Source organism: Idiotropiscis lumnitzeri, chromosome 8 (assembly GCF_059441095.1).
Source record: "Idiotropiscis lumnitzeri isolate Australia: NSW breed Sydney's pygmy pipehorse chromosome 8, RoL_Ilum_1.0, whole genome shotgun sequence".
Lineage (NCBI taxonomy): Eukaryota > Metazoa > Chordata > Actinopteri > Syngnathiformes > Syngnathidae > Idiotropiscis > Idiotropiscis lumnitzeri.
The window spans coordinates 6,922,848-6,946,877 of record NC_142398.1 but is presented as its reverse complement, the minus strand read 5'-3'; the positions used below and the strand labels follow the sequence as shown (position 1 = coordinate 6,946,877).

The 24,030-nt window shown below is 40.0% G+C and overlaps 2 protein-coding genes across 4 annotated transcripts; both read left to right on the top strand.

Annotated features, from left to right (window-relative positions):
- The first annotated feature begins 106 nt into the window (after positions 1-106).
- klhl2 (kelch-like family member 2) lies at positions 107-14,600 on the top strand. 2 transcript variants are annotated; one of them, XM_088303186.1, is made up of 15 exons: positions 107-556; positions 2,192-2,311; positions 3,661-3,767; positions 3,841-3,962; positions 5,134-5,296; positions 6,036-6,145; positions 6,220-6,336; positions 6,964-7,113; positions 7,189-7,306; positions 8,840-9,037; positions 9,891-9,992; positions 11,762-11,890; positions 11,964-12,104; positions 12,508-12,651; positions 13,617-14,600. In XM_088303186.1, the coding sequence occupies exons 1-15, from the start codon at positions 489-491 to the stop codon at positions 13,643-13,645; spliced, it is 1,818 nt and encodes a 605-aa protein (XP_088159312.1). In that variant the 5' UTR covers positions 107-488; the 3' UTR covers positions 13,646-14,600. The 2 variants fall into 2 exon arrangements, with proteins under 2 accessions (XP_088159312.1, XP_088159313.1); XM_088303187.1 differs by lacking the exons at positions 107-556; positions 2,192-2,311 and having other exon boundaries at positions 3,674-3,724; positions 3,815-3,962.
- A 1,781-nt stretch (positions 14,601-16,381) lies between these two features.
- On the top strand, positions 16,382-23,774 carry msmo1 (methylsterol monooxygenase 1). Of its 2 annotated transcripts, none has more exons than XM_088302835.1 (6): positions 16,382-16,515; positions 18,132-18,388; positions 20,510-20,658; positions 21,979-22,105; positions 22,184-22,338; positions 22,461-23,774. In XM_088302835.1, the coding sequence occupies exons 2-6, from the start codon at positions 18,134-18,136 to the stop codon at positions 22,651-22,653; spliced, it is 879 nt and encodes a 292-aa protein (XP_088158961.1). In that variant the 5' UTR covers positions 16,382-16,515; positions 18,132-18,133; the 3' UTR covers positions 22,654-23,774. The 2 variants fall into 2 exon arrangements, with proteins under 2 accessions (XP_088158961.1, XP_088158960.1); XM_088302834.1 differs by lacking the exon at positions 16,382-16,515 and adding an exon at positions 16,531-16,576.
- The last annotated feature ends 256 nt before the right edge of the window (positions 23,775-24,030 follow it).

Genomic DNA, 24,030 nt, shown 5'->3' with positions numbered 1-24,030 from the left:
GAGGGGGGTAATATGTTTCTCGTCGGAAGCAGAAACTTAGTCGTCCTAACGAGAAACCTCCTCGTTGGTCCTCCATTTCTAGGTGGCGCTGTTGTTTCTTTTGGTGACTCCTACTGGTCATGAAAGACTATCTTTCACGTCTCTTTGTTTGTACGTCTCAAGCAGCGAGGAGAATGGAGGAAAAAAAGAAAAACACATAGCTTCGCCCGTCTTCTCTCACACAACACCCAGTAACGAGGAGGGTCGCACGGGGATAACATTCCTAAAACTTTCCCTTTGCTTTCCCGTCACTTCCTTTGTCCTCAGTGATTAGCGTATCAAGTGGCTACCACCTAGCACTGTATTCCTCCCTGACTCGCCGGTTCGCCTCGGCATCCGCCTCCGCTCGGAGAGTCACCGCGCTCGGGCTCCGGTGTGGCTAACCCCCCTCCCCGCCACCACACCCGCCGCGACCGACCAGGAGGACGAAAACACCGCGCGGATATGGAATGGTGCATGCCGCTGAACCAAGTGTGCTGCCGTTGAATACAAGCGGAACCATGGACACGCATCCACTGTGAGTAGGAACGGAATTGAATGAAGAAATCACGAAGAATGTGTGTGTTGACGTTAGCTGGTGTGACGAATGTTGCCGCATTAAGACAGGCGCTGTGTGAGGGGAGACTGGGGGCGCAGGTGGTGATGGTGGTTGAAAAGCTGCGTTAGAATGTTGTTGCCGGGATATTTTCTACTTATGATTTTTGCCTTTCTTTTTGTGGTTGCGTGGGTGTGCCATACGATATAATTGAAGGCAACTCAATGACACGAGTGCTTCCACAGCCTTGTAATTAGTGCTCGCCGTTGATTGTTATTGTTTAAAAATGTTTTTTTTTAAATTTATTTTTACTTCCATTTTACCCATATCTCCACGTATTTCACGTGAGCAAAGCACTTCCCGTTAATTATGCGCAATAAACTGAGTTGATCTTTGAGCACTGGTTTGCAAACTACGGCCCGGCCGCCATTTGTGGCCCACCGTCCATTTTTATATGGCTCGTGGCATATGCTTAAAAGAAAAAAAAATGAATAAAGATGAATTAGTTTTGATAAACAAAAATGATTTCCTCAACTTTCTACTCTGTCAGGGACCAAATTGTGAAAATATTGCATGAATGATTCTCAAATAAATGCCTAAAATAATTGTCATTTTCTGACAAATTAATGCAATTTATGTTGCCACCATAAACTTTACCTGCTCATTAGTGATATTTACATTTAAAATGTGGGCTCTGCTGCACAATCTAAGCAAGCACTTGATCAACCATTATTCAGACAACTACCAGAGGGTGAAGGCATGGTTCATTAGGCTACCTGAATTAGTATGATACTAATTGGTCCAAGTCAGCCAAATGCCGTTGAAAACTGACCTACCGGTGCCACGTCACACACAGGTGCCGCACACATGACGTGCGGCCGAATAAATAAAAAATAAAACTGTTTTATACCTTTCGATTCCCACCGACCGGATTGATATGTGACCCATGTTGTTTTAATTTCACTAATCACAAGGCTGTGTGTGTCCATGCATGTGTCTGTGAGTGAATAATGATTATAAATAATTAATGAATAAATGTAAAACAACGGGTGGAACAGTGGATGACTGGTTAGCACGTCTGCCTCACAGTCCAGAGGTGCAGGGTTTGATTACGGCTCCGGTCTTCCTACGTAGACTTTGCATGTTCTCCCCGTGCCTGCGAGGGTTTCCTCCGGGTACTACGGTTTCCTCCTACATTCCAAAAACATGCACGGTAGGTTGATCGGACACTCTGAATTGTCGGTCGATTGGACACTATAGGTGTGTTTGTGAGCATGGCTGGTTGTTCGCCTTTGTGTGCCCTGCGTTTGGCTGGCAACCTGTCCGCGGGTGTACCCGCCTACATCCCCTTGTTACCTGGGTTAGGCTCAAGCACGCCCGTGACCCTCTGAGGAGAAGTGGCTCCGGTAATGGATGGATGGATAATTGTAAAACCATATTTGCGATTCACCCCTCCATATTTCCGCATAGTCATTTGCTGCTGACAGACGTGCTCCTCTGTTAACAAAAATGTCCGTCCGTCCATGGATGATGTCTGGCGTGTGTGTTGACTAACTAAAAAGGTCAAAAATAAAGTTGTATGTCATTACTGTGGCTCACCACACGCGTGTGTCACAGGTGCACAAGACTTTGTCCACACACTCTGGACAAAGAGGACGGCGGGGAGCGACAAAGTGCGGTCACACTCAACCCTCGACATATGAGGAAGGCTTTCAAAGTCATGAATGAGCTGCGCAGGTAATATAATTATGAGTCACTCCACATTTGTCTTTTTCTCCTATTGTTTGTGTAGTACCTTGTTCAAAGGTGTGCTGACAGAGCAAAGGAAGCAAACTCTCATGCCGTCTAACACCCAATATAAATTTTCCAATTGCTTTCCACTACATTTATTAAAAATGTCACCTCATTCTTTAATCTGTAATCAGAGGACCTTAATATGTGCAATTGTTGGTGGGTTGACTTAATTCCCGTCTTTGTATATTTTAAACATGTTTTATATACATATTGTCACTGATAGTGCCGTGGTACACTCGCGACGTGTGTGGGCAGCGTGGGTTCTGTTCCCGCTCAGTGACGGTGTCTGTGTGTGCGCTGCTACTGCCTGGCCACCAGTTCAGGATGTGGTCCGTCTTTCGCCCGAAGTCAGCTAGCATAGGCTCCAGCTTGATGATGGCACATGTTATATATTAAAATTTTTTCATTGTGTATAATCTATGTATTACATTTACCTACCGTATTTTCCAGACTACAAGTCGCTCTGGAGTATAAATCGAAGCAGCCCAAAAATGCATCATGAGGTAGAAAAAAAAACACAAGTCGCACTGCAGTATAATTCCTATTTTTTGCGGGTAATTTATTTGACCAAATACTTGATCAAGAACAGACATTTCACCTTAGAAGGCACGTTATAACGTTAATAAAAGAATAAAGAACTGGCTGAATACGTGTAAGATATGCTTATCTTACACAATGAAGGTTATTTAGCGCGAAAAATAAACATGAACTGAAAAGGTGTCCAGTGTTAATGCGTTTTTTAACTGCTCAAAAAAATAGTGCACCTCACTAAAAATTCAATACTGCATATGCTCACATTCAATTCGCCGAGTAAAAATTCAAACTTCTGTGACAGACATACGGGAACTTTAGGGGGCCTCTAGGATGAGCAATGGATTCCAGGTACATAGATCTCTTCGGGTAAACAGCACCTTCGTTTTGAAGGCCGTAAAGTGCGTCATTAGTATTAGTATAGTTTTGTAGAATTAGTGCAACTCTGCATAGTGTATAATTTTGGTTGCATTTTAAAATGCACTAAGCAATTACAAAAAATTGCCTTCGATTTATGCATATGATCTTTTTACATGTGATCTGATTAGTCGACTAATAGTGACTACTGGTGGTGATTAGTCAACTGCCAAAATAATCGTTCATAATAATAATAGTAATATATTATAATAGTAAGTTGTGAAGTCACAATGGTGGAAAAAGTTGTTAAATTATTATTTTGGTTTTATACATCACAAAAACTTGGCATTTGATCTGGGCTGTGTCGACTTTTTATATCCGCTGTGTTTGTCCTTCACCGACAGTCAAAGCCTGTTGTGTGACGTCACCATCGTAGCGGAGGACGTGGAGATCGCTGCTCACCGCGTGGTACTCGCCGCCGGAAGCCCGTATTTCCATGCCATGTTCACAGGTGCCCTCCCCTTCCTCTGACACGCCTCCTAATAAATTTCCGACAAGGAAAAACAACGGTTTGTGTGCACCAGGGGAGATGGCTGAGAGTCGAGCCAAGCGCGTGAGGATCAAGGAGATGGATGGCTGGACTCTGGGACTCCTGGTGGACTACATCTACACTGCTGAGATACAAGTCACAGAGGAGAATGTACAGGTAGCATACACCATACTACATGGTGAACAAGAAACCCTTAAACAAAAAAAGTTTTACCCTTACACACTTTAAACAAAGTTAAACTTTTTTTAAACAATTAAGGGTTAGGTTCAGCAACAGTTGGAATTTTTTTTTCTGAATAGTCCTAGCTATAAATGACAACGCACGGCAAAATACATATTGCACAAGCTTTTTATAGATCTAAAAAAAAAATCAATATGTAAAAAAATCTGATGTGCTAGAAAATAAGTAGACATTTCGATGTATGTTCAGGAACATATTTAGGCAATTTGATTAAAATTTGCTGTTTACCAGTGATTAATTGGCCGATGAATTTAGAAAAAATATAAAAATAACATTTGTTGATCCCTTATTGCTTAAAACAAAACTATACAAAGTACAGGCAGAATGCTGTTTTACAATACATTGTCTTTTAGTATTTATTTAACTTTACAACAAATAGGAAAATACTCAAAGTTGTCTGATTACAAAAAATATATAACTAATGTAAATGTTAATATATGTTGGAATGTGTAAATAATAATAATAATAATAGTAAAGGGGGGAAAATGGCTGATTTAAAAAAATAATAATCAAGAAACGGGAGACCTAAGATCACTTTGATGGATCGAAAAGACTCACTAGTACAATTCACCGAAAATGACACACTTTTTCATGATTGTTGTCACTCCCAGTTTAGTTTTACTGTAAACCTAGTTTTACTGTTACTGCTCGTGCTGTGGAAATAAAGAAAAAACAATCTTGGGAGTTTATCGCATATTGTCTTGATCAGGGGTGGGAAAACATTTTGATTGGCGGGCCACCATGGGTTCTAAAATTTGACACAGGGGCCGGACCAGGAGCAGATAGATGGAGTGTTTTGGTAACCTCACCTCATCGGAGAAAAAAAAATACATTTAATTTTAAACAAAAGTGAACAAAAGCATTACAACAATATATATGGCTTTGAAAAACCACAGCGTTTAGAAAATAAAACATTAACAAGGTTTATTCATTTAATCTTTTTCAAATTCAGCGGGCCCGATGAAAACGCTTAACGAGCCCCATATGGCCCCTGGGCCGTAGTTTGCCCATGCCTGGTTTAGATATACTCAATTGCATGTGTGTGTTGTGCGTGTGTGTGTTGTGCGTGTGTGTGTGTGTGTGTCAGGCTCTGCTGCCGGCTGCCGGGCTTCTGCAGCTAAACGAGGTGAAGAAGGCGTGCTGCGACTTCCTGAGTTCACAGCTGCACCCGTCCAACTGCTTGGGCATACGAGCCTTTGCGGACCTGCACGCCTGCTCGCAACTACTCACGCAGGCCAACTGCTATGCAGGTCATTGGGCTGGCGGTGTGGGCTTGGATTTTCTTTGTTCTTTTTTATTTTTTATGAGAGAGAGTGAGAAAGGGATGATGTCGGATTGGTGTGTAGAGGCCTTGAGACTCAAATTCACAGATGAGCTCGGACCTTTGGTCAAATGAATCCCAACTTAAAAGGCTTACTTTGGCTCTCAATTGATTCTTCACATAGCCATGCACATTGCTTCTCTCGCTCAAGAGCCAGTTCACGAAACAACATTCCAAGATTTCATTCTGCAAATATTTGAATTCTATACACGTGGTACTTGACCTGCTTCGGGACCATTAAAGGGACGGACAAAAAACCACTTCCGGCCTTGATTAGTCTGGCAATTTTTATAAATTTCTCGTCCTCCGTCCCAAATATGGGCGAGAGGGACACACCGTTCCGTCCCCAGGGATGAAATGCCGATATGACCTAAAATTCATATCACAGTATATATTAAGTCATTCACAGTAACGGTATACTGTATATTACAATTTAAACTGTGTAAATGTAAAGCATTTAACTGAAGTAGTTGAAGTTTGTATGTTCATGTTTTTGTTTTTGTTGGTTTTGTTGCAGTGATGATGTAATATATGTTAATAAGTGTTCCGGCCAGCTGTAATTAAGTCTCCCAATTTTTTTTCTGCACGGCGAAAAGGAACTCGTCTATTTGAGGGAGGCGTTTATTTGTCGTTTCATAGTGCGTGATGAAAGGTCGTTGTTGTTTCAGAGCAACACTTTTCCGAGGTGGTCGGTAGCGAGGAGTTCCTCAATTTGGGTATGGAGCAGGTTTCCAGCCTCATCGCCAGCGACAAACTCACCATTCCCACCGAGGAGAAGGTACACACACAACACCTTCCCACGCACACTTGCCTGGCGACACAGCTGATGTTGTTGTTGTTGTGAACGTGTAGGTCTTTGAATCGGTCATCGCATGGGTCAACCACGACAAGGATGTGCGCCAGGAGCACTTGGCCCACCTCATGGAGCATGTACGCCTGCCCCTGCTTACCAGAGAATACCTGGTGCAGGTACCACCCCAGTAGTTAACTTCTTTTTACACTTGCGTGACAACTTGCTGCATTTTGCCTGCCTGGATGTGGTTTAGTTTGGTTTGTTTTGAAGATTTTTAATTGTAACTTTAAAGTGCTACTCGTGTTTGTGTTGTTTGGCTGCGGGATTTGAATGCCATTAATCCGTTCTGTCTCCTCTGGAAAACCCCAATTTTTAGTAAATCACTATTTTGTGTAAAAATACAATTAACAATATTGTAAAAAATAAATCGGGCTTTATAAAGTTTAATTGTTGTATGTGATGCAATGTCCTTGTGAATCTTCTCATTTTGTATTTCGTTAGTCAAGTGACATAATTGAAGTGAACATAATTTTAGAACAAAAAAATAACACAACAAATTGAACAAGCAAAAACACTTGGTCCCGTTCTTATGAAGGAAAAAAAAAGGCAATAGCACATTTCTATTTTTTAACAATATTTTGACGGTAAGTTAAAAAATGACTTGGACAGTTTGCTTTTAGACTAACAATTTGTGTGTTTGCGATTGGCTCTCCTTGCCCACATGTGAGGGGCAATACAATCGATGCTCTGTTCCTGAAAATACATTCTGGCATCTGATTGGACACGCTTGTTTATGATGTCAGCGCGTGGAGGAGGAGTCCCTCATCAAGAACAGCAGCGCATGCAAGGACTACTTGATCGAGGCCATGAAGTATCACCTGCTGCCTGCCGACCAGCGAGCGCTCATGAAAACGGCGCGCACGCGCGTGCGGACTCCCGCCTGCTGCCCAAAGGTATCAAATAGACCTGTTTAACAGTCACATCTTGGGAAATGAAACATCTTCACACCAGCTGCTCCTTGTGTTCAGGTGATGGTGGTGGTCGGCGGCCAGGCGCCCAAAGCCATCCGCAGTGTTGAATGTTACGACTTTGACGAGCAGCGCTGGTACCAGGTGGCCGAGTTGCCCACCCGCAGGTGCAGAGCAGGTAGAAAGCTCACCAAGCTAATGCTCATAATAAATCAGAATAGTAACTTACTTATGCATAAAAAGGGGAACTAGAATGCATGCCTGATAAACCTGGGCTTTGACACAACGCAAATGCAGAGTTGGGCACTTGACCTTATTTTGCCGGTCAGTGCCCCGCACTCTCTGTACCGTTCCGGCCTCGACCCTCCCGCCTTATTCATAAAAATTGTCGGCCCCCGATCCCGTTTCGGCTTTTGTGAAAGCTTTGAACAACATTGCAAGCAGGCACAATCCTCTCACAAATTGTGGCATAACTTCCCCTGCGCTGCCTCTCAGTCTTAGTAAAGTTGTGTTCGCCATCTGTCATCCACGCACCCACACATTACGCAACTTAACTTTGAACGACCTGTTTACACCAAAGTCCAGCGGTTGGTGTTCCTGCTTCAAGGCTGCCCAAATTATGGCAAGCTCAGAGTTCATTTACTTCACTGTTTTTTTCACAGCGGCTGTGAGATGGGCGCGCTTGGAGTCACAGATCTACAGGCAGGTTGCCGCGTGGAAAAAAACATCCGGGCATTTTATGTCCACCTCACTCAGCCACTTCCTCATGTTCTCCTCTTCCATCCAGCCCTTTTGATTGGCCTTAATGATGATTCCGGATGGAAACTATTCTTTAGGCAGCTTATCTTAAAAATCACCATAGATGGCAGGTTGTCCGTTACCATGGCAACCCAGCACAACAGTAAAAGCCGACTTCTCATACCCCGTTGTGCGTACGGCTACTGTGCTGGTCCCCTTATTCTTTACGGTGTGGTTCACCTGGATGTCGAAAGTGCGCGGCCCCTCGTCCATGTTGGTGATGCAATCTTTGTACTGCAGGACAAGAGGAAGATGGTCATCTTTTATTTGTAATCCGCTGGAAGTTGCTGCACAATTGTCGTCTTTACCTGGATGGATAGAAGGCACCGTTTCACAAAACGAAAGCATTTTTTTGCCAACGTTATTGGCCGCTGTCCAATAATGGCTGTAGAGACGCTTCTCCCCGCTGTTCTTTGATCATTATTCCATTTCCCGAGTTCGTCTTCCATCTCGGGCAACCTCGTCTTGTTTCCAACTAGGTGTGCCTTTTGTGTCGTCTTTATTGCCCACCCTTCACCCTTTAATTTCCAGATGCTGTTGTCTGTAACATCCACCTTTTCTTCTGTAAGCAGTGTGTCGGCAGGAAATGCTGCCAGTCAGTCCAGCAGAGCGCTCATGAAAGTCACACATTTACAGATTTTGGAACTTGATCCACGCAAAGGCGCATTATAAGGCTATTTTGGGGGAAATTTAAGACTGTTAGGTGCCCTGTATGGTCATGAAAATACGGACATATGAGACGAGTTTAGTTAAACAATGGTGGTCAAATCAATGATTTGTATCAAATTAATACATCAGTGTATTAAATATAAAACGCATATTAGCTAAATTTGTTCAAACACATTTTCCATCCGTATTCAATTGAAATTGCATTCAAATTTGTTGTTTACCTTTGTTTTTGTGTTGCTTTCAGGCGTGGTCTATGTGGGCACATGCGTGTATGCTGTGGGGGGTTTTAACGGTTCCTTGCGCGTGCGTACGGTGGATTGTTATGACCCCATGATGGACCGCTGGACCAGCGTCAGCAGCATGCAAGACCGCCGATCCACGCTAGGGGCCGCTGTGCTCAACGGACTTTTGTACGCCGTGGGGGGCTTCGACGGAAGCACAGGTACCACCATTTATTTGTGTGTGTCATGTTTACTTTTTGTCGGATGGGGGTAGCAAAAGCTTGAAAAGACTATTAGAATTTCATGAGTGTCATTATTTTAGTTTTTTAAATGTTTAACTAAATTTCTTTTTGTACTTTTTAAGAACTTTAATTGAATTAAGGACAGAAAGAATTTAACAGGCTAGATGTTTCTTGTCATTTAATTCTGCATTGTTTTTTTCCCACTATACTTTTCTCCCCCCAAGTTACTTGTGGTAGTCCTACTGAAATCGAATGTGCTTTTTTTTGTCGTTTTATAATAATGCTTTACATTTTTCAAGAACTACAACAGACTTGACATTATTTTTTATTTTTTTTAAATGGAAATGCTATTTATTTCAATTTTTTTACAAATGTATTTTGTACATGTGTTTAATGCAAATATTTGACTTTTTATTAACTTAATTTACAATTCGACATTTAATTCTTTTACTTCAACAAATTGCAATAACACCCTTTTCAAAAAAAATTTTTGTACTCTCAGAATAGCAGAAAATGTAATTCACAATTACCCATTTTTAAAAAAAAATTTTTAATTAATTGCTTAACTGCAAAATGTATATGATGTCCTTTATCATTTTATTTTTCTAACTTAATTTTATGGCTATCTCTAGTGATTTATTTTTTTTTTTAAATTTATTGTCCTCAAAAATGCTGCCTCATTTTTTGTGGTCGACTTAACCAAATTGGTCGACTCAACCACCCCCCAGCCCTAAATTAAAATTATGGGGTTTATTCTATTCTATTCTATCCAAATGGCCAAGTGTGCAGAGGCTTTGTTGTTCAGACTTGTTGCCGCTGTGCATTTTGGCAGGTCTGTCCACCGTTGAGGCATACAACGCCAAGACGGATGAATGGTTCCACGTGTTGCCTATGAGCACGCGACGTAGCAGTGTGGGAGTTGGTGTTGTTAATGGTCAGTATTCACATTCAAGTGCCCCAACTTTATCAAGTTGCAAGTTATGTTTGTTTTTTGGTTTTGTTTTTTTGTTTTGTTTGTTTGTTTTTTCTTTGTGTTGCGGGGCTAAAACTTTACAATAAGATGCAGTTTGGCAGAAAAATAAACCAAAAGCTTTTAATTGCTCCTCCTAGGTGAAGTTTATGTAACACTTCTTGGGTGATTACAGTAAACTAGAATCCTGGACCAGTATAACGTTCAGCAATTGAAGTAGTGGTAATGGTATAAATCAAATAAATGACCACAGACCAAAGAATAATTTTGAACTGCCGGCTTACTTTAGTGGAAAGACAATGGTTATACATACAATTGACGCACAATTTTACCTATAAATAACCTTCGGGAAAATATTTCCGCTCTTCTGACAAAAACATTTTTTGTTATCAATCCCTTTTTCTTATAAGTATTATTGCATTTACAATATAGTTCTCAACCCAGATTGTTGCTTTTTTAATTCTAATTTTAATTTAAAATCTATTTGCATTACCTCTCTTTTTTTTTTTAATAAAGTTTATTGAAGGCAAATATTTCGTTTGAGACAGTAAAGTCCACTTCCCTGTTGCGTAAACCAATGAATATTTCAGTAATACCGTAACAGCATTATTATTTATGGTTGACAAAAATAAGTGACACAATGTACAAAACTCAAAGCAGTTAAAAAAAACACTGAATGAATCCAAATATTTAAATGTCTCTTGACATTTAATGTCAGTCATTCGTGTTCTTCTGACTGTCCTAAATAGACAATGCTCTGTTTTGGGAATTCACTGGGGTGTAGGGGAGTAAAAACGCATAGATCCTACAAAGTTTGATGAGATAATATATATAATATAATCAAGCAAGTGCATTGTGCTCTTGCATCTTGCACAAAGAATCCAGCTCGGTTATTTAGTTCAGAAACAAAACAAAACACATCCCGTTCAGTAATAAGTACATCATCAATTTAAGGACAGGTATAACTACCTCAAAGTACAAACATAGCATTAAATAGCTCGGTTTCCCTCAAATTTTCTCTTTTGTTTAGTAGACTGCACCTTGATCTTCATCACTAAGTACTCGAAACAAAAAAAATAATATAAAGTGCGCATTTATGGTCCTGTATGTTATGGCATAACATCCCTACGTGCCCTTCAAAGTAAGAGTCTCGATATAGAGTTGAATCATTTTCAAGAATTAAAAAAACATTAATAAAATAATAAATTTGCCTGTGTTTAACCTTTTAACACATTTTAAGTCATGTTTATCTATTTCTCATTTCCAATCAATGTATTTTATTTATTTATGTTTTTATCAACAGGCTCTTATTTTATGAGGCTGTCGACTTGGGTTATATTTACTGCCAAACTAAGCATGGAACAAAAATAATTACTTGTTTCGTTCACCAAAGCATATAAAGTCCTCTTGTTTAATACCAAAACGCGATGCAAAACATATTTGAAGGGTGATTGAAACTAGTATCAATGTCACACTACGGTAGTTATAACCATTTAAGCAACGAGTATTTAAACACAAAAAATATAAAAACACATATAAACAGATAATGTAACAATACCCAAACACATTTATTCTTTATCCTCTTCGAAAAATGATTGTTACTGCGTCTTAATGATCTTCATGTGTTTATTATGTATATATTATACTCCGCCTGGTGGCCATGGTGCGCAAACCAAAAGGAATTGCAGCATGAAATCATGGTAGACTAACTGTTTAATTTGTGCGTTTGTCAGGGATCCTGTATGCTATCGGTGGGTACGACGGCGCCACCAGGCAATGTCTGAGTACTGTAGAAGCCTACAACCCCAAAAGCAACACGTGGAATTACATCGCTGAGATGGGAACGAGGCGCAGCGGCGCAGGTGATGTTTTCTTTTTTTATCTTCCTTCTGTGGGGATTCACCCTTTAAACATTTATTTACCTTCCGGTGCCAGGTGTGGGCGTGCTAAAGGGTTTGCTGTACGCCGTAGGTGGCCATGACGGCCCCTTGGTAAGGAAGAGCTGCGAAGTATTCGACCCTGCCTCCAATAGCTGGCGGCAGGTGGCCGATATGAACATGTGTCGCCGAAACGCAGGTGAGCTCGTCAGGATGGACCACAATCTCGTTGGAACATTACGGAATAAATGCGGATTTTGTTCAGACCTATTTTCCCACAACTGCTTCTGCACTTCAGTCAGGCTTTTTTTTTGCACACTAGTAGAACGACTAGGGCACACTATAAGAATGACTATGTTATCAGTGAGACAAAAGAGTGCACTATTTGACAACTACTAGCGCCAATAGTGACATGATACCGTTCTAGTCGTTTTCTACCCATGATGAATTGCTTTACTGGTGAGGACAAAGAACATATTAGTTCATGGGCGTAATAAATGATAATAGATAATCAATTCTTAAACATCTTTCCAGAACGCGCCAAAATAAAAAAAAAAGCGGCCTCTCACGCTGCCTGATGTGACGTGTCGTGTCTCTTTCAGGTGTGTGCACCGTCAACAACCTGCTCTACGTGGTGGGTGGGGATGACGGCAGCTGCAATTTGGCGTCGGTGGAATTCTACAACCCCAACTCAGACAAGTGGACACTGCTCCCCAGCTGCATGAGCACGGGACGCAGTTATGCAGGTGGGTTGGGCCAACAAACACAACAAAAAGGCACAGCAGTTGCAATTTTTTACAACTTGGAATTTGTTTCTTTTATAATCTGTTTTTGTCTCTAACAGTGGTTTTCAATCTTTTCTCACATTGTACCATGCCAAAAAGTAATTTGGTTTCAAAGTACCACTTTCATGATCCACAATAAATTACAGGAGCTCAGCAGGCCTAAGTATTTATCAAAAACAAGACAGGGGCTGTATTGTTTAGAATATTACAAGTAAAAGTTATAATATTAAAAGAAAAAAAAGAAGACCATTATCAAAGAATTTAGTCAAAAGAATTTGGAGTAAGAAAAATCAATTACACATAAATCAAGTAATGAAAGTTCAGGTGATGTAAGAGAAATCATACCCCAAAGTTTAAAGGAATAAAGTTAAAGTTAAATATAAAAAAAAAAATTTAAATGATCGGCAATTAAAGTGCCATACTACAAGAAATATAAAAAAAAATTACCACAAAAGAAAACAAAAATCGAAATTAAGACATTTCTACATGAAAAAACATTTGCCATTATTGAGAATAATGTTAAAATACCAGAAAATAAATATAAACAGTAAAAATATAAAAAGCAAAGAAAATAGAAAAAAAAATATTTAATTATCAATATAATTCAAATATATTGCATTTAAAAGGTATATGAAAAAAGACAACAGTCCCTGAAGATAAAATAAAATAATTCCAAAGCTAAATACAACTGAATTGTACTTGGGTTGTGATTCGGTCTTCTACCAAAAGTGGGAGCCCGAGTACCACACTGAGAATCACTGCTCTAAAAAAAAAATCTGAATTTAAAAACATGCAACCTTTTGGGGAGGGGCTTTAATCATGGGAAAGGAAACACTATCATGTCAACATAGAAGCCTTTTTTTTTGTTATTGAGAAAAATAAAACTGTTTTTCGTTTTATTTTTTCTGACTGGTTTGAATCCACAGGTGTGACTGTGATCGACAAGCCCTTATGACTGCTGGCACCGCCTGCTGCCGATTAGAAGCAGAAATTGCATACTGCCGAATTCTCACGTGAGATCTGTCGTTGTCTCACGCGACGTTTGCACGTTGGTCCCTGACGCCGACAAGTTGCAAGGCGGAAGCCAGGACGACCAAGATGATGATGTTGGCGATTGGGAAGATTTTTTTGCACTTAACATGAGAGTAGGAAGGGTTTGAACCCGTGTTTTAATCCCGTCGTGGGCGGGTGGATGGGTGACCCTACCTGACCTGGCCAACTGGGGAGGCGGGGCAGACACAGCCGCCAAATGACTACTGACATGATGCTACTAAAAGTGCTAACATTTACTAGAGGGGAGGCTGCTGCTCTAGAAGTGGGATTATGAAAATCTTCTCCTCGCTGGAGTGTCTGTGCGTATTTGTGCGCTTGCTTTCAAAGGTTCTCCGTTATTTGTGTGCGTTTGTGTGCATTTTGAGTCAACGGCTGCATGAATGCACTGTGCTTGGCCGCTGATCTTTTTTGAGAGCGTTCAAGAGCGCCTGAATGTTAAACGGTAGGCTGCTTTGTCTTTCCTTTTCGCGATGCCTTTCGCACCCTTCGTGGACACAGTGACAAAACAGTTAGTGGGTGTTTCTACAGAGGAACACTTTTTGGGGGATCCGACAGAAAATCTGGCCTTTTTTTTTTCTGAATATACTTTTTTGCGCAGTTACATTTTTTTTTTTACGTTTTCCTTTGCTAAATGACTTCCTCAAAGGGTATTCTTCTTGAAAATTTGACTTTCTGATGAAATGACTTTTTTTCTTGGAAAAAAATAACCACTCCATTTTTGGGGATCAAAACTATTTTTTTTTATTTCAAATATGGCATTTTTTTTCTTGAATTATTTTTTCATGAAAAATTAAATAAGTTATAAAACCAAACACACACACACCAAAATTGAAAATATACTCACACCCAATTTCCTTTTTTTTAAATAAGCGATATTTTTTTAAAACCTTTTTTTCTTGTAGGGGTCTTATTTTCTATATCTCTTTTAAAATTACAATTTCATCAGATTGTAGTATTAAAAAAATCCTAAAAACAATTTTCGTTTTAAATAGACAACAAAAATCTGACTAAACAAATTTTGTTTTCTCAAAAATAAATTTAGTACAGGTCACCCCACCAACAATTCTAGCATTCTTCTCAGTTTTTTTCTTTAGAAAAATAGGAATATACCCCTCTTTAAAAAGGTACAATTTTTCCGCCAAAAAAGTACCCTCCAACTCTTTGCTTAAAAATAAGACTTTTTTTTCTGTATAATATCTAGAGAGAAGCCTTAGGGAAGGAGGTTGCCAAACGCAAGTTGGCCTGAACAGGGGTGCTAGCTAGCTAGCTCATCTTGTGAGGGGGGCTTACAGTATTGCACGTGCTTTACTGTTGCCCGGCAGCCATGTTTGCACACTGCATGCGCTTCCCTGAGCTCAACTCCTTTACGGATAAACCCTGTAAACTGAGATATTATGAATGTGCCAATTTTACAGCATCTTCTTTAGTTCCAGAAAGTGACCAAACTATTTGCGTCCCTGCCCCGCGCCTCCATTTTTTAGTGACTGCTTTCGCTGCATTTTTTGTCAACTGTACATGGAGGACTGTCGTTGTAGGTTATATTGACTTTGGATATGTTTCTTCTCATTACATGTTTTGTAGAGCATTATTAATAAATCATATGCTTCTTGTATTTCAAATGAAAAAGCTGTGAAATGACATACAGTGACATGTTTTTAAAAATATTTGCCAAATTAGTAAACTATTTAAATGGATGGATTGTCCACTGTGTTTTTTTCCCCCTTAGCTTTTGCAAGAAGCCACACACCCCTGTTCAAGTGTCAGGTTTTTGTGTGGTATCGTAAACCTCAAATTTCCCCACATTAATATGACCTTTAACTTGTACAACTCAAATGACATGCGGTAAGATGCGACTACAAAAATGTCTGGACAGGCCTACTAGAACTTTGTGGTTCATCAGCGGCACTTTAAAATAGTGGCAAATTGGTTTTAACTCCTATTTAGCGCGAGTTTGAATTGAATTGGTCAATTCTGACCAAAGCCCCAACATATGAGAGTGCGCACATTTTTGTACATATGGTACTCTCTCAAGAAGATTTTTTCAGTTATTGTACAGAATGTGTGGAACTAACCATATAAGAAATTTGGAAATTTAGCTTGGTCTAATTTTTTATTGCCAAAACTGGCATTTGACAGGGGTGTCTAAACTTTTTATATTCACTGTATATCTTGTACATCTGCTCTAATAAGCACTTTTTTTTTAAAAAGAGGAACCGGAAACTGAATTAAAATTGTTTTTTTCCCTTTGCTTGATAAAATGTCCTTTGTCAAATGATTTTTTTTCCAAAATCACACTTGTTTCCCAAAAAGATGAATAAAAATCAAAATCCATTTTTGCATTACTTTTTCAAAAAAAAAAAAAAAACTGTTTTTAAAAGAAATCCCAAAATGAAAAAAATCTAGGCAAAATGACATTACAATATGCCTCGTCTCTGAGAAAACAACCAAAACTAACTTTTTTCCCCCTCCTCAGTATGTGATTAGACATTTCTATCAACGAAAATTCTGTCCATTTTCTTATGACGTTTCTTAAGTTTGGTGATCTGTCCACGACGTATTTATTAAGGCGCAACCTCCCCACGTATGAAAACCTTATGAAAGCCGCACTCGGCTTCTGATTGGCTGTCGCTGTGGAGAGCCTCAATCTCACTATCATCGCTTCATGTGGCCGACCAATCAGAGACGCCGCTACCTCCCTTGACGTAGGGTTGCTCTCCCCCCTGGCCAATCGGAAAGCTACTCACTAGACTACTTGACGCGCGACGCCACCAGGTACTCTACACACGCACTCACGCACGCACCCACATCACACTATACACAATCCAGTGCGAAGGTGAGTGCTAATGCCAACAAGCGGACAGTTAGCTCAACTTTTATACGTGGATTTATTATTTAAAGACTAAAGCGACGGATAAAATGACGAACTAGCGTCGTTCATGGTGAAATGGAGAATGATACGAACACCGCTAGTTGAACTGCAGGGCACCCACTTGAGCCTGACTTTGTCATTAAAAGTTAAATATTTGCTGTAAAATCGGTCAAAATGGCTGTTTTAGTGTAGTGAAAGGGCTTATTTTACACCTGTAACTGAAATGTACATTTGACTTTGGTTGTTTCTTAAAATAATTTTTTACCGTGTATTTAAGGAAAAAAATCTTTGTCTTCGCATATAACCTTTTCTTTAATTTAAATCGTGGAACATGTATTTTAATTAAAAAATGTTCATAATCTCTGAAAAAAATCTTTATATAAGTACTTGCTTTCTGTAATATTTTGTAATATTATATTTTGTATGTAAAAATATGGACACCCGTATTACGTGCTTATCTAACATATAATACTGAATATATTAGTATGCGGGGCGGCCCGATGGGTGACGAGTTAGCGCAATGGCGTCACAGTGCAGAGGTCGTGTGTTAGATTCCGGCCTTCCTGTGTGCAGTTTGGATGTTCTCCCCGTGGCTGTGTGGGTTTTGTCCGGGTACTCCGGTTTCCTCCCACATTCCAAAGATGTGCATGGTAGGTTGATTGAACACTCTGAATTGTCCCTAGGTATGAGTGTGAGCACGGATGGTTGTTTGTCAATGTGTGCCCTGCGATTGGCTGACAACCAGTTCAGGGTGTACCCTGCTTACTGCCTGTTTTTCAGCTGAGATAGGCTCCAGCGACCCTATTGAGGAGAAGAGGCTTAGGAAATGGATGGATATTAGTATGCTGTTAACGAGGGTTGGCAATAGTGTAGTTGTACACGAGCACCGTGGAATTGCTTCCAGCTCAGTGATTTCTGATTGTGAGTGCTCTGCAACTGGCTGGCGACCAGTTCGGGTGAAGTCGGCCTCTCCTGTAGAGGATAAGCCGTGTTGAAGATGACATACACATACTTTTAATGATCGTCTAATATATGCTGCATTACATTAATATGATCAAAATAACATTTATTAGTTGTTTAAAGTGATTAGAAATTAAACATTATCAGAAGTTGAGCTGCTAGGTATGCAATTAACAAAAAAAAGTGTTTTAGGCAATGACACAATGCAATGTTAAGTGAATGGACATTTTATCATAGCAGTGTGATAACAAATGTAAGCACAGCACTTGCCTTTCTAATGTGTATTTAAGGTCAATTTGTCACGTTATCTCATTTGGAAATAGTCTTTTGGGTGTGTTTTGTATTGTGAGTACCCAGTTGTCATATTACCGCTCTTATGGTGGCCAGACGAAATGTTGGCATTTGTGACATCTAAATTAGGATCTGTCAAACTTTTTGTGTCCAGGGACTGTGAGATTAAAAAGACACTATCATAATCCTCATGCCAATTTGACACTGTTAACTCAATATGTACCCCTTTCAAGAAAATTTTTTTTTTATGCCTCTCTTTTTGTCAAAGTCATGGAGGTGAACGGCACAGCGAACATCTTTAGCTCAGCCTACCTGGCGGCGGAATACGTGGATGCCTTCTTGCCCAGGAACCCTCTGCAGTCCCCATTCAAGCATGCGTGGGACTACATGCTGGACAACTACACCAAATTCCAGATTGCCACTTGGGGCTCCCTCATCGTCCACGAGTTGATCTACTTCCTCTTTTGCCTCCCTGGCTTCCTCTTCCAGTTCCTACCCTTCATGCAGAAGTACAAGATTCAGCCGGTCAGTGTGTGTTTCTTCTCTATCTTGTCCTCCCTAAAAGGGGTTTGGAATTGTATTAAAATTCCACAAGATGGCGGCAAAACACTTTAAAAAGAGAGCTTTATAAACACTATAAACACTTTATCAACACTGGGACTGAACAATGTTAGGAAACAATTGTATTGCCATTTTTCTGATAAATATTGCAATTTTGATTTTATTACGATTTTCTTCACAATGGCCACTTAAAATTTGCAGAAAATACCATTAAATAAAACAAAAACGATTACGTCAATGATTCAAGAACGCTGAAGAGGTTTTGTGAGGGGGAAGTTCTTCCTCAAGTTTTTAAAAACTACTTGTCAAGTATAATAGTGTATTTGTTTTGTAATTGTGTTTTTGAGAATGCATTTTTAGAAATGTTTTACATTTTGTACAAATGTACATGTTCTTTGTACATAAATGTCAGATTATTTGTCAAAAGAATAATTGTCCCTTAACTAAGCAAAATTGAATAAAATATATATTTTGAGACGTATTATTGCATAAATCTCAAAACTCAGTACTCTTCGTTATGATGACGTCAGTCATTGCCGTTTTTCGGTCTGAGAGCGTCCGCTAAATTGCTCATATAGCCGTCATCTTATTTTACGTCTCGAAACCCTAACGCGGTTCTAACCAGACTTCAGTCAAAAGTCGACTCTACACCAAAGCACTGACTGTATTTCACTTTAGCGATTAGCACGCTTAGTGACTACTCTTTGGTTAAAACACTACTTATTAGTGGGGTAGTTTTTTTTTGTCACCACACAGGAGATGATCCGCTTCACGCAGGTCGTTGCTGCTACTGTGCAAGATAGCATGGCACCTAGCATTCAAGCAGCGGCAAAATAAATTACCTTCGGGGTTATGCGTGAGTGTGTGACGCTTTTATTTTTAATCAGTACGCCGTAGGTTAGTGTGACCTGTTTTGTGAACGTGGCGCACAAGAGCCCTTTAAAAAAACGCATCTTTGACAATCTCGGAATCGCGCTGTCTGAGATAGTGATTTCGGTCCAAAAATGATCAATCTTTCAGCTCTAATCAACAGCGTGCATCTAGCATGTGTGCAACTATGATACTATATTACATAAACGACTGCATATATTTGTTAAATTATTCAACACGAACAAACCACCTTCACTTGGGGCTCTAGCCAAACTGACGCTGTCACAAACAAGGACTGTGCTGTGAAAAAGCATTTGCCCTCTCCTCAAATTCATTTTTTGCATTGTTTCTCCACTCTAATATTAAAGCTCATCAAACAAATGTTAATATTAGACAATGATAACTTAAGTGAACATAAAAAGAACTGAATCTGGAAACCTAAGAACTGGTTGGGCCTCCCTTAGCAACATCAACTGAAGGCAACCATTTTCTCTAACTGGCAATGATTTTTTTTCCATTTCTGAAGCGAGATAATAAGCACTAGAATTTAGCCAGACTGGAAGATTTTTGAGCATGACCAATTATTGGTAGGTCAAGCCACATTTTTTCAGTTGGATTCAAGTCTGAACTTTGACTAGGCTACAACAAAACCTTAATTTGTGTGTTTGTTTTTTTAAAGCTACTTAGAAGTTAATTTGCTAGTGTATTTGAATGGTTTGGATAAATCCTGCTGCAGAATCCAAAGCATGCTTCAGTTTGAAGACAAATATTCTCCTTCGGGACTTTCTGGTAAAGAGCACAATTCATCGATCCATCAATCACAGCAGCAAGTTGTCCATGTCTTGAAGAGACATAGCAGCCCCAGACCATCATTTGACTTTTTGTATGATGTCCTTTTTTTGTCTCATCAATTTTTGGTGCATGATGTGCACTCAAGTGCCACCAACATAACTGGACATCTCAAACGCAGATGAAAAATCACTGAATCAATCAACAAATTAAATCACACAACACCACCAAAATTCCAGTCAGTGCCAAAGTAATTGTTTTTGCTTTGGGATGAGCATTTAAACAGCAAATAGATTTTCAGCGAATAATGGAGGAAAGGTTCTGCAGAAAAAAAACACAAATAGGCTTATTCGCAAATTGTAAACCCTGATTGTGCGAGTGACTATTGCGAGTCATGTGTGTGCTTGTGCACGTGTGTGCGCACAGGACAAGCCAGAGACATGGGAGAAGCAGTGGCGTTGCTTCAAGATGTTGCTGTTCAACCACTTCTTCATCCAGCTGCCACTCATCTGCGGCACGTACTACTTCACCGAGTTCTTCAACATCCCTTACGACTGGGCCTCCATGCCGCGATGGTCAGTGTTGTGTGAATGGACACGCTGATATTTACATGCTGTGTGTTTGTGTATCTTCACGTTTATATGGAGTGTCTTTTCAGACTGATGTTTATATTTTGAGTATGCGTATGGCCAGACAGATGATTTTGTGAGCACAATTCTCCAGACTGCCTTAAATGGTCACATTTCGCCTTTGAGACAGCGCGAGTAAATATTTCATCCAGTCTTGCAAATCGGACTGGTAAATTTGATGTTTTTTTTTTTTTCTTTTTTAATTAAATCATTTTGTTGCTAACAAACGTCTTCCCCACGCTCTGGGTCAAAAGTGTTTTATCACAAAGAAAATGATCAAAAGATGCAAACGCAAGGGGCAAGAATCAGGGATCAGCCTCATGTCGCTAGCTTCATCTAGCCCAATCGCCACTAGATTTATACCTGCGGCCGCGGGTACACAGTATGCAAGAGCGATGCCAAGTGACGCTTTGTCACCAAATCTTTTTGTTTGGTACAAATGACTTTATTCAATGTAGATGTTTTAAAAACGACACACATTAAATGGTGAGTGATCTGGTGAGTGATATTTTGAATCCGTTTTAATGCCAGTCTTCGAAACTGTCTACACACGGTCAACAGCACTAAAAAGTTTGTGAACCGCTGGCATTAATTTAAAATAAATAAATAATCTACATTGTGCTTTTGCATTGTTGGAATGTCAATGCAAAGTAAATATTTTAATTATTTTGTAATTTGCTTTGTCTTTCAAGCAATAAAGGGGAAGTGAAGTCAAAAAAGTTCTATACAATATGTTCTATGTGCCAACACTAATCTAAACACGGCAGTCAGATTCGTATTACTTTTTGTGGAATATAAATTACTCTGCAAAATCCAGCCGTTTTCATCCATCACAGGGGGTGGCCATTTTGCTACTTGCTGTCAACTGAAAATGACATAACAGTTGCTAAAGACTCAGGGAAGACAGGGCTAATCTTGCGAAGGTCATGTGACCCAATGCTGAAATCAGGTGCGCCGTGATTGGTCGTTACTTGAGCCCTGAGCCACGGGATATCATTTTCATTTGATAGCAAGTGAAAAAATGGCCGCTCGCTCTCAGATGAATCAAAAAGGTTGGATTTTGCTGCTTAATTTATATTCCAAAAACACAATAATTAGTCAGAATGCTGTGTTTAGACCAGTGATTCCGCATAAAACATTATTTTTGAGAAAGATATTGAATTGAAAAGTAACTGAATTTTAAAAACAAAAGCCAAAACAAAATTAAAATCAATCTAATGAAAAATCCCAATTTATTATAACTCTGGTGTGCATGGGTGTGTCCAGGCCGTACATCGTGTCTCAGTGCTTCGGCTGCGCAGTGGTGGAAGACGCGTGGCACTACTTCCTCCACCGACTTCTCCACCATCGCAGGATCTACAAGCACATCCACAAAGTCCACCATGAGTTCACCGTGAGTCCTGGAAACACACTCAAAATCAACATCCGGCGACCCCCGCTGATCCGACGCCCGCCTTTATTTGTCCTCCAGGCGCCATTTGGCATGCAGGCTGAGTACGCCCACCCCGCCGAGACCATCATCCTGGGGGCGGGCTTTTTCATCGGCATTATGATGTTCTGCAACCACGTCTTCTTCCTGTGGGCTTGGGTTGCCGTGCGTCTGCTGGAGACCATCGATGTGCACAGGTACGTGTCTGACATTGACCTCACATTTTCCCAGGTTATGACACAGGCGACACTGACCTCATGAAAATAAAAAATAAAAATAAGGTACAGTAAACACATTAAAATTGTTTTGCCGTCCCCAGCGGGTACGACATCCCCATCAACCCGCTGCACTTGCTGCCTTTCTACGCCGGTGCTCGCTTCCACGACTTCCACCACATGAACTTTGTAGGCAACTACGCCTCCACCTTCACCTGGTGGGACAAGCTGTTCAACACCGACAACCAGTACAACAAATATATGCACAAAGAAGGAGGGGACAAGAAGATCCAATAAAAACAGCAGCATGTCTGGATTCTAATCTGGTTTCAAGCCGGATTGACGCGTCAGTGCCTTTTTTTCCCATTGCGAGTATTGTGCTCCTCTCAGTGGCCAGACATTCAGCCATGAAGATTATTTTTATTGGCTGCTGTTTGGTCTTGAAATATTATTTAGTAGGGCCCGATGGATCTTTTGAGACGGATGCCGATTATGATATTTGGCAGAGTCAAATCCTGACAACCAACTATTCAGCCGATGAGGACTTTGTTTGTGTGTGTTTGTAAGTCATTATCTTTGGTTTAGATTGCAATGTGTAAATAAAAAAACAAGTGTCAAAAAGATGGAAAAAAATCATCCAATTTTAAAGGAACGAATCGAAAATTAAATTGGCCAGTGGATTAATCGGTCAGGCCCGAGTATTTTGTATTTCTGCAAGTACTGTTTTTTTTCTACTTAACTGCAGACAGGGAAGGCATTTTTGCAAAATATGATAACAATGCTACCGCAAATAGAGAATGTGCAAGTGACAGCCACACAAAAAGGTTTGCAATTCCCAAGGCTATGGCCTGAATAATGACTCTCCTCCCTTTACTTAAACAGAGTTGCTTGGCCCCAAGATGGCGCAAAAGCAAAATTGTTTTTTGTATATTAGACTTGAAAGACCTGCACAGAAAAACAGTTTACCCGTGAGTTTGTCAGCAACTAACAGAGAAAACATTTTCCCCATGTGAAAGTCGTTAATTTGCAAATGTTGAAACACAAATATGTGAGTGAAATTTGAGTCATATAAAGGACTCTTGATGAGGAAAAAAATACCCAAATGGAACCTAGAGATGCATTAAACAATGTCAGCGTGACAGCACTTAACCACTTTATATGCTCCTGTTTTGATTAGCAACGTAGTTGAAACAGTCATCAGTTAACATAAGATCAACTTTTTAAGGCTGTGCTGAGAAGCACGTTTATTAATATTAACTGCAGGGATGTCCACTATTTGATGCTTCTGTATAGACTAAGCACTTTTATTTTAATTGTAAGCTTCTGCACAGAAGATACAGTAAAGCCGTTTTTTTATCCATCCCACCAAGAAAATCAGAGATATGTGTTTCTATTTTAATAAAAATATGAATGTCTTACTACGTTCTCTTTTCTCATGTGTACCTGATGTACTGTCGGTTTTCCTTCATACGTCCGCTGCCGCACCGAGGACACACCCTTGCAGCCATGTCCTGCACACACGCACAGAGGCATGCACAGTCTGCTGCGTCAGAGCAGCATGCAGCAGCAGCTACCAAACCGGAAGTGTGAAAAAATCCGACTCCTTTTTATGCATTGGCATGAATGTAATAGTTGTTTGTAGGCAACTCATTATTTGCTTTCTAATATATTCAT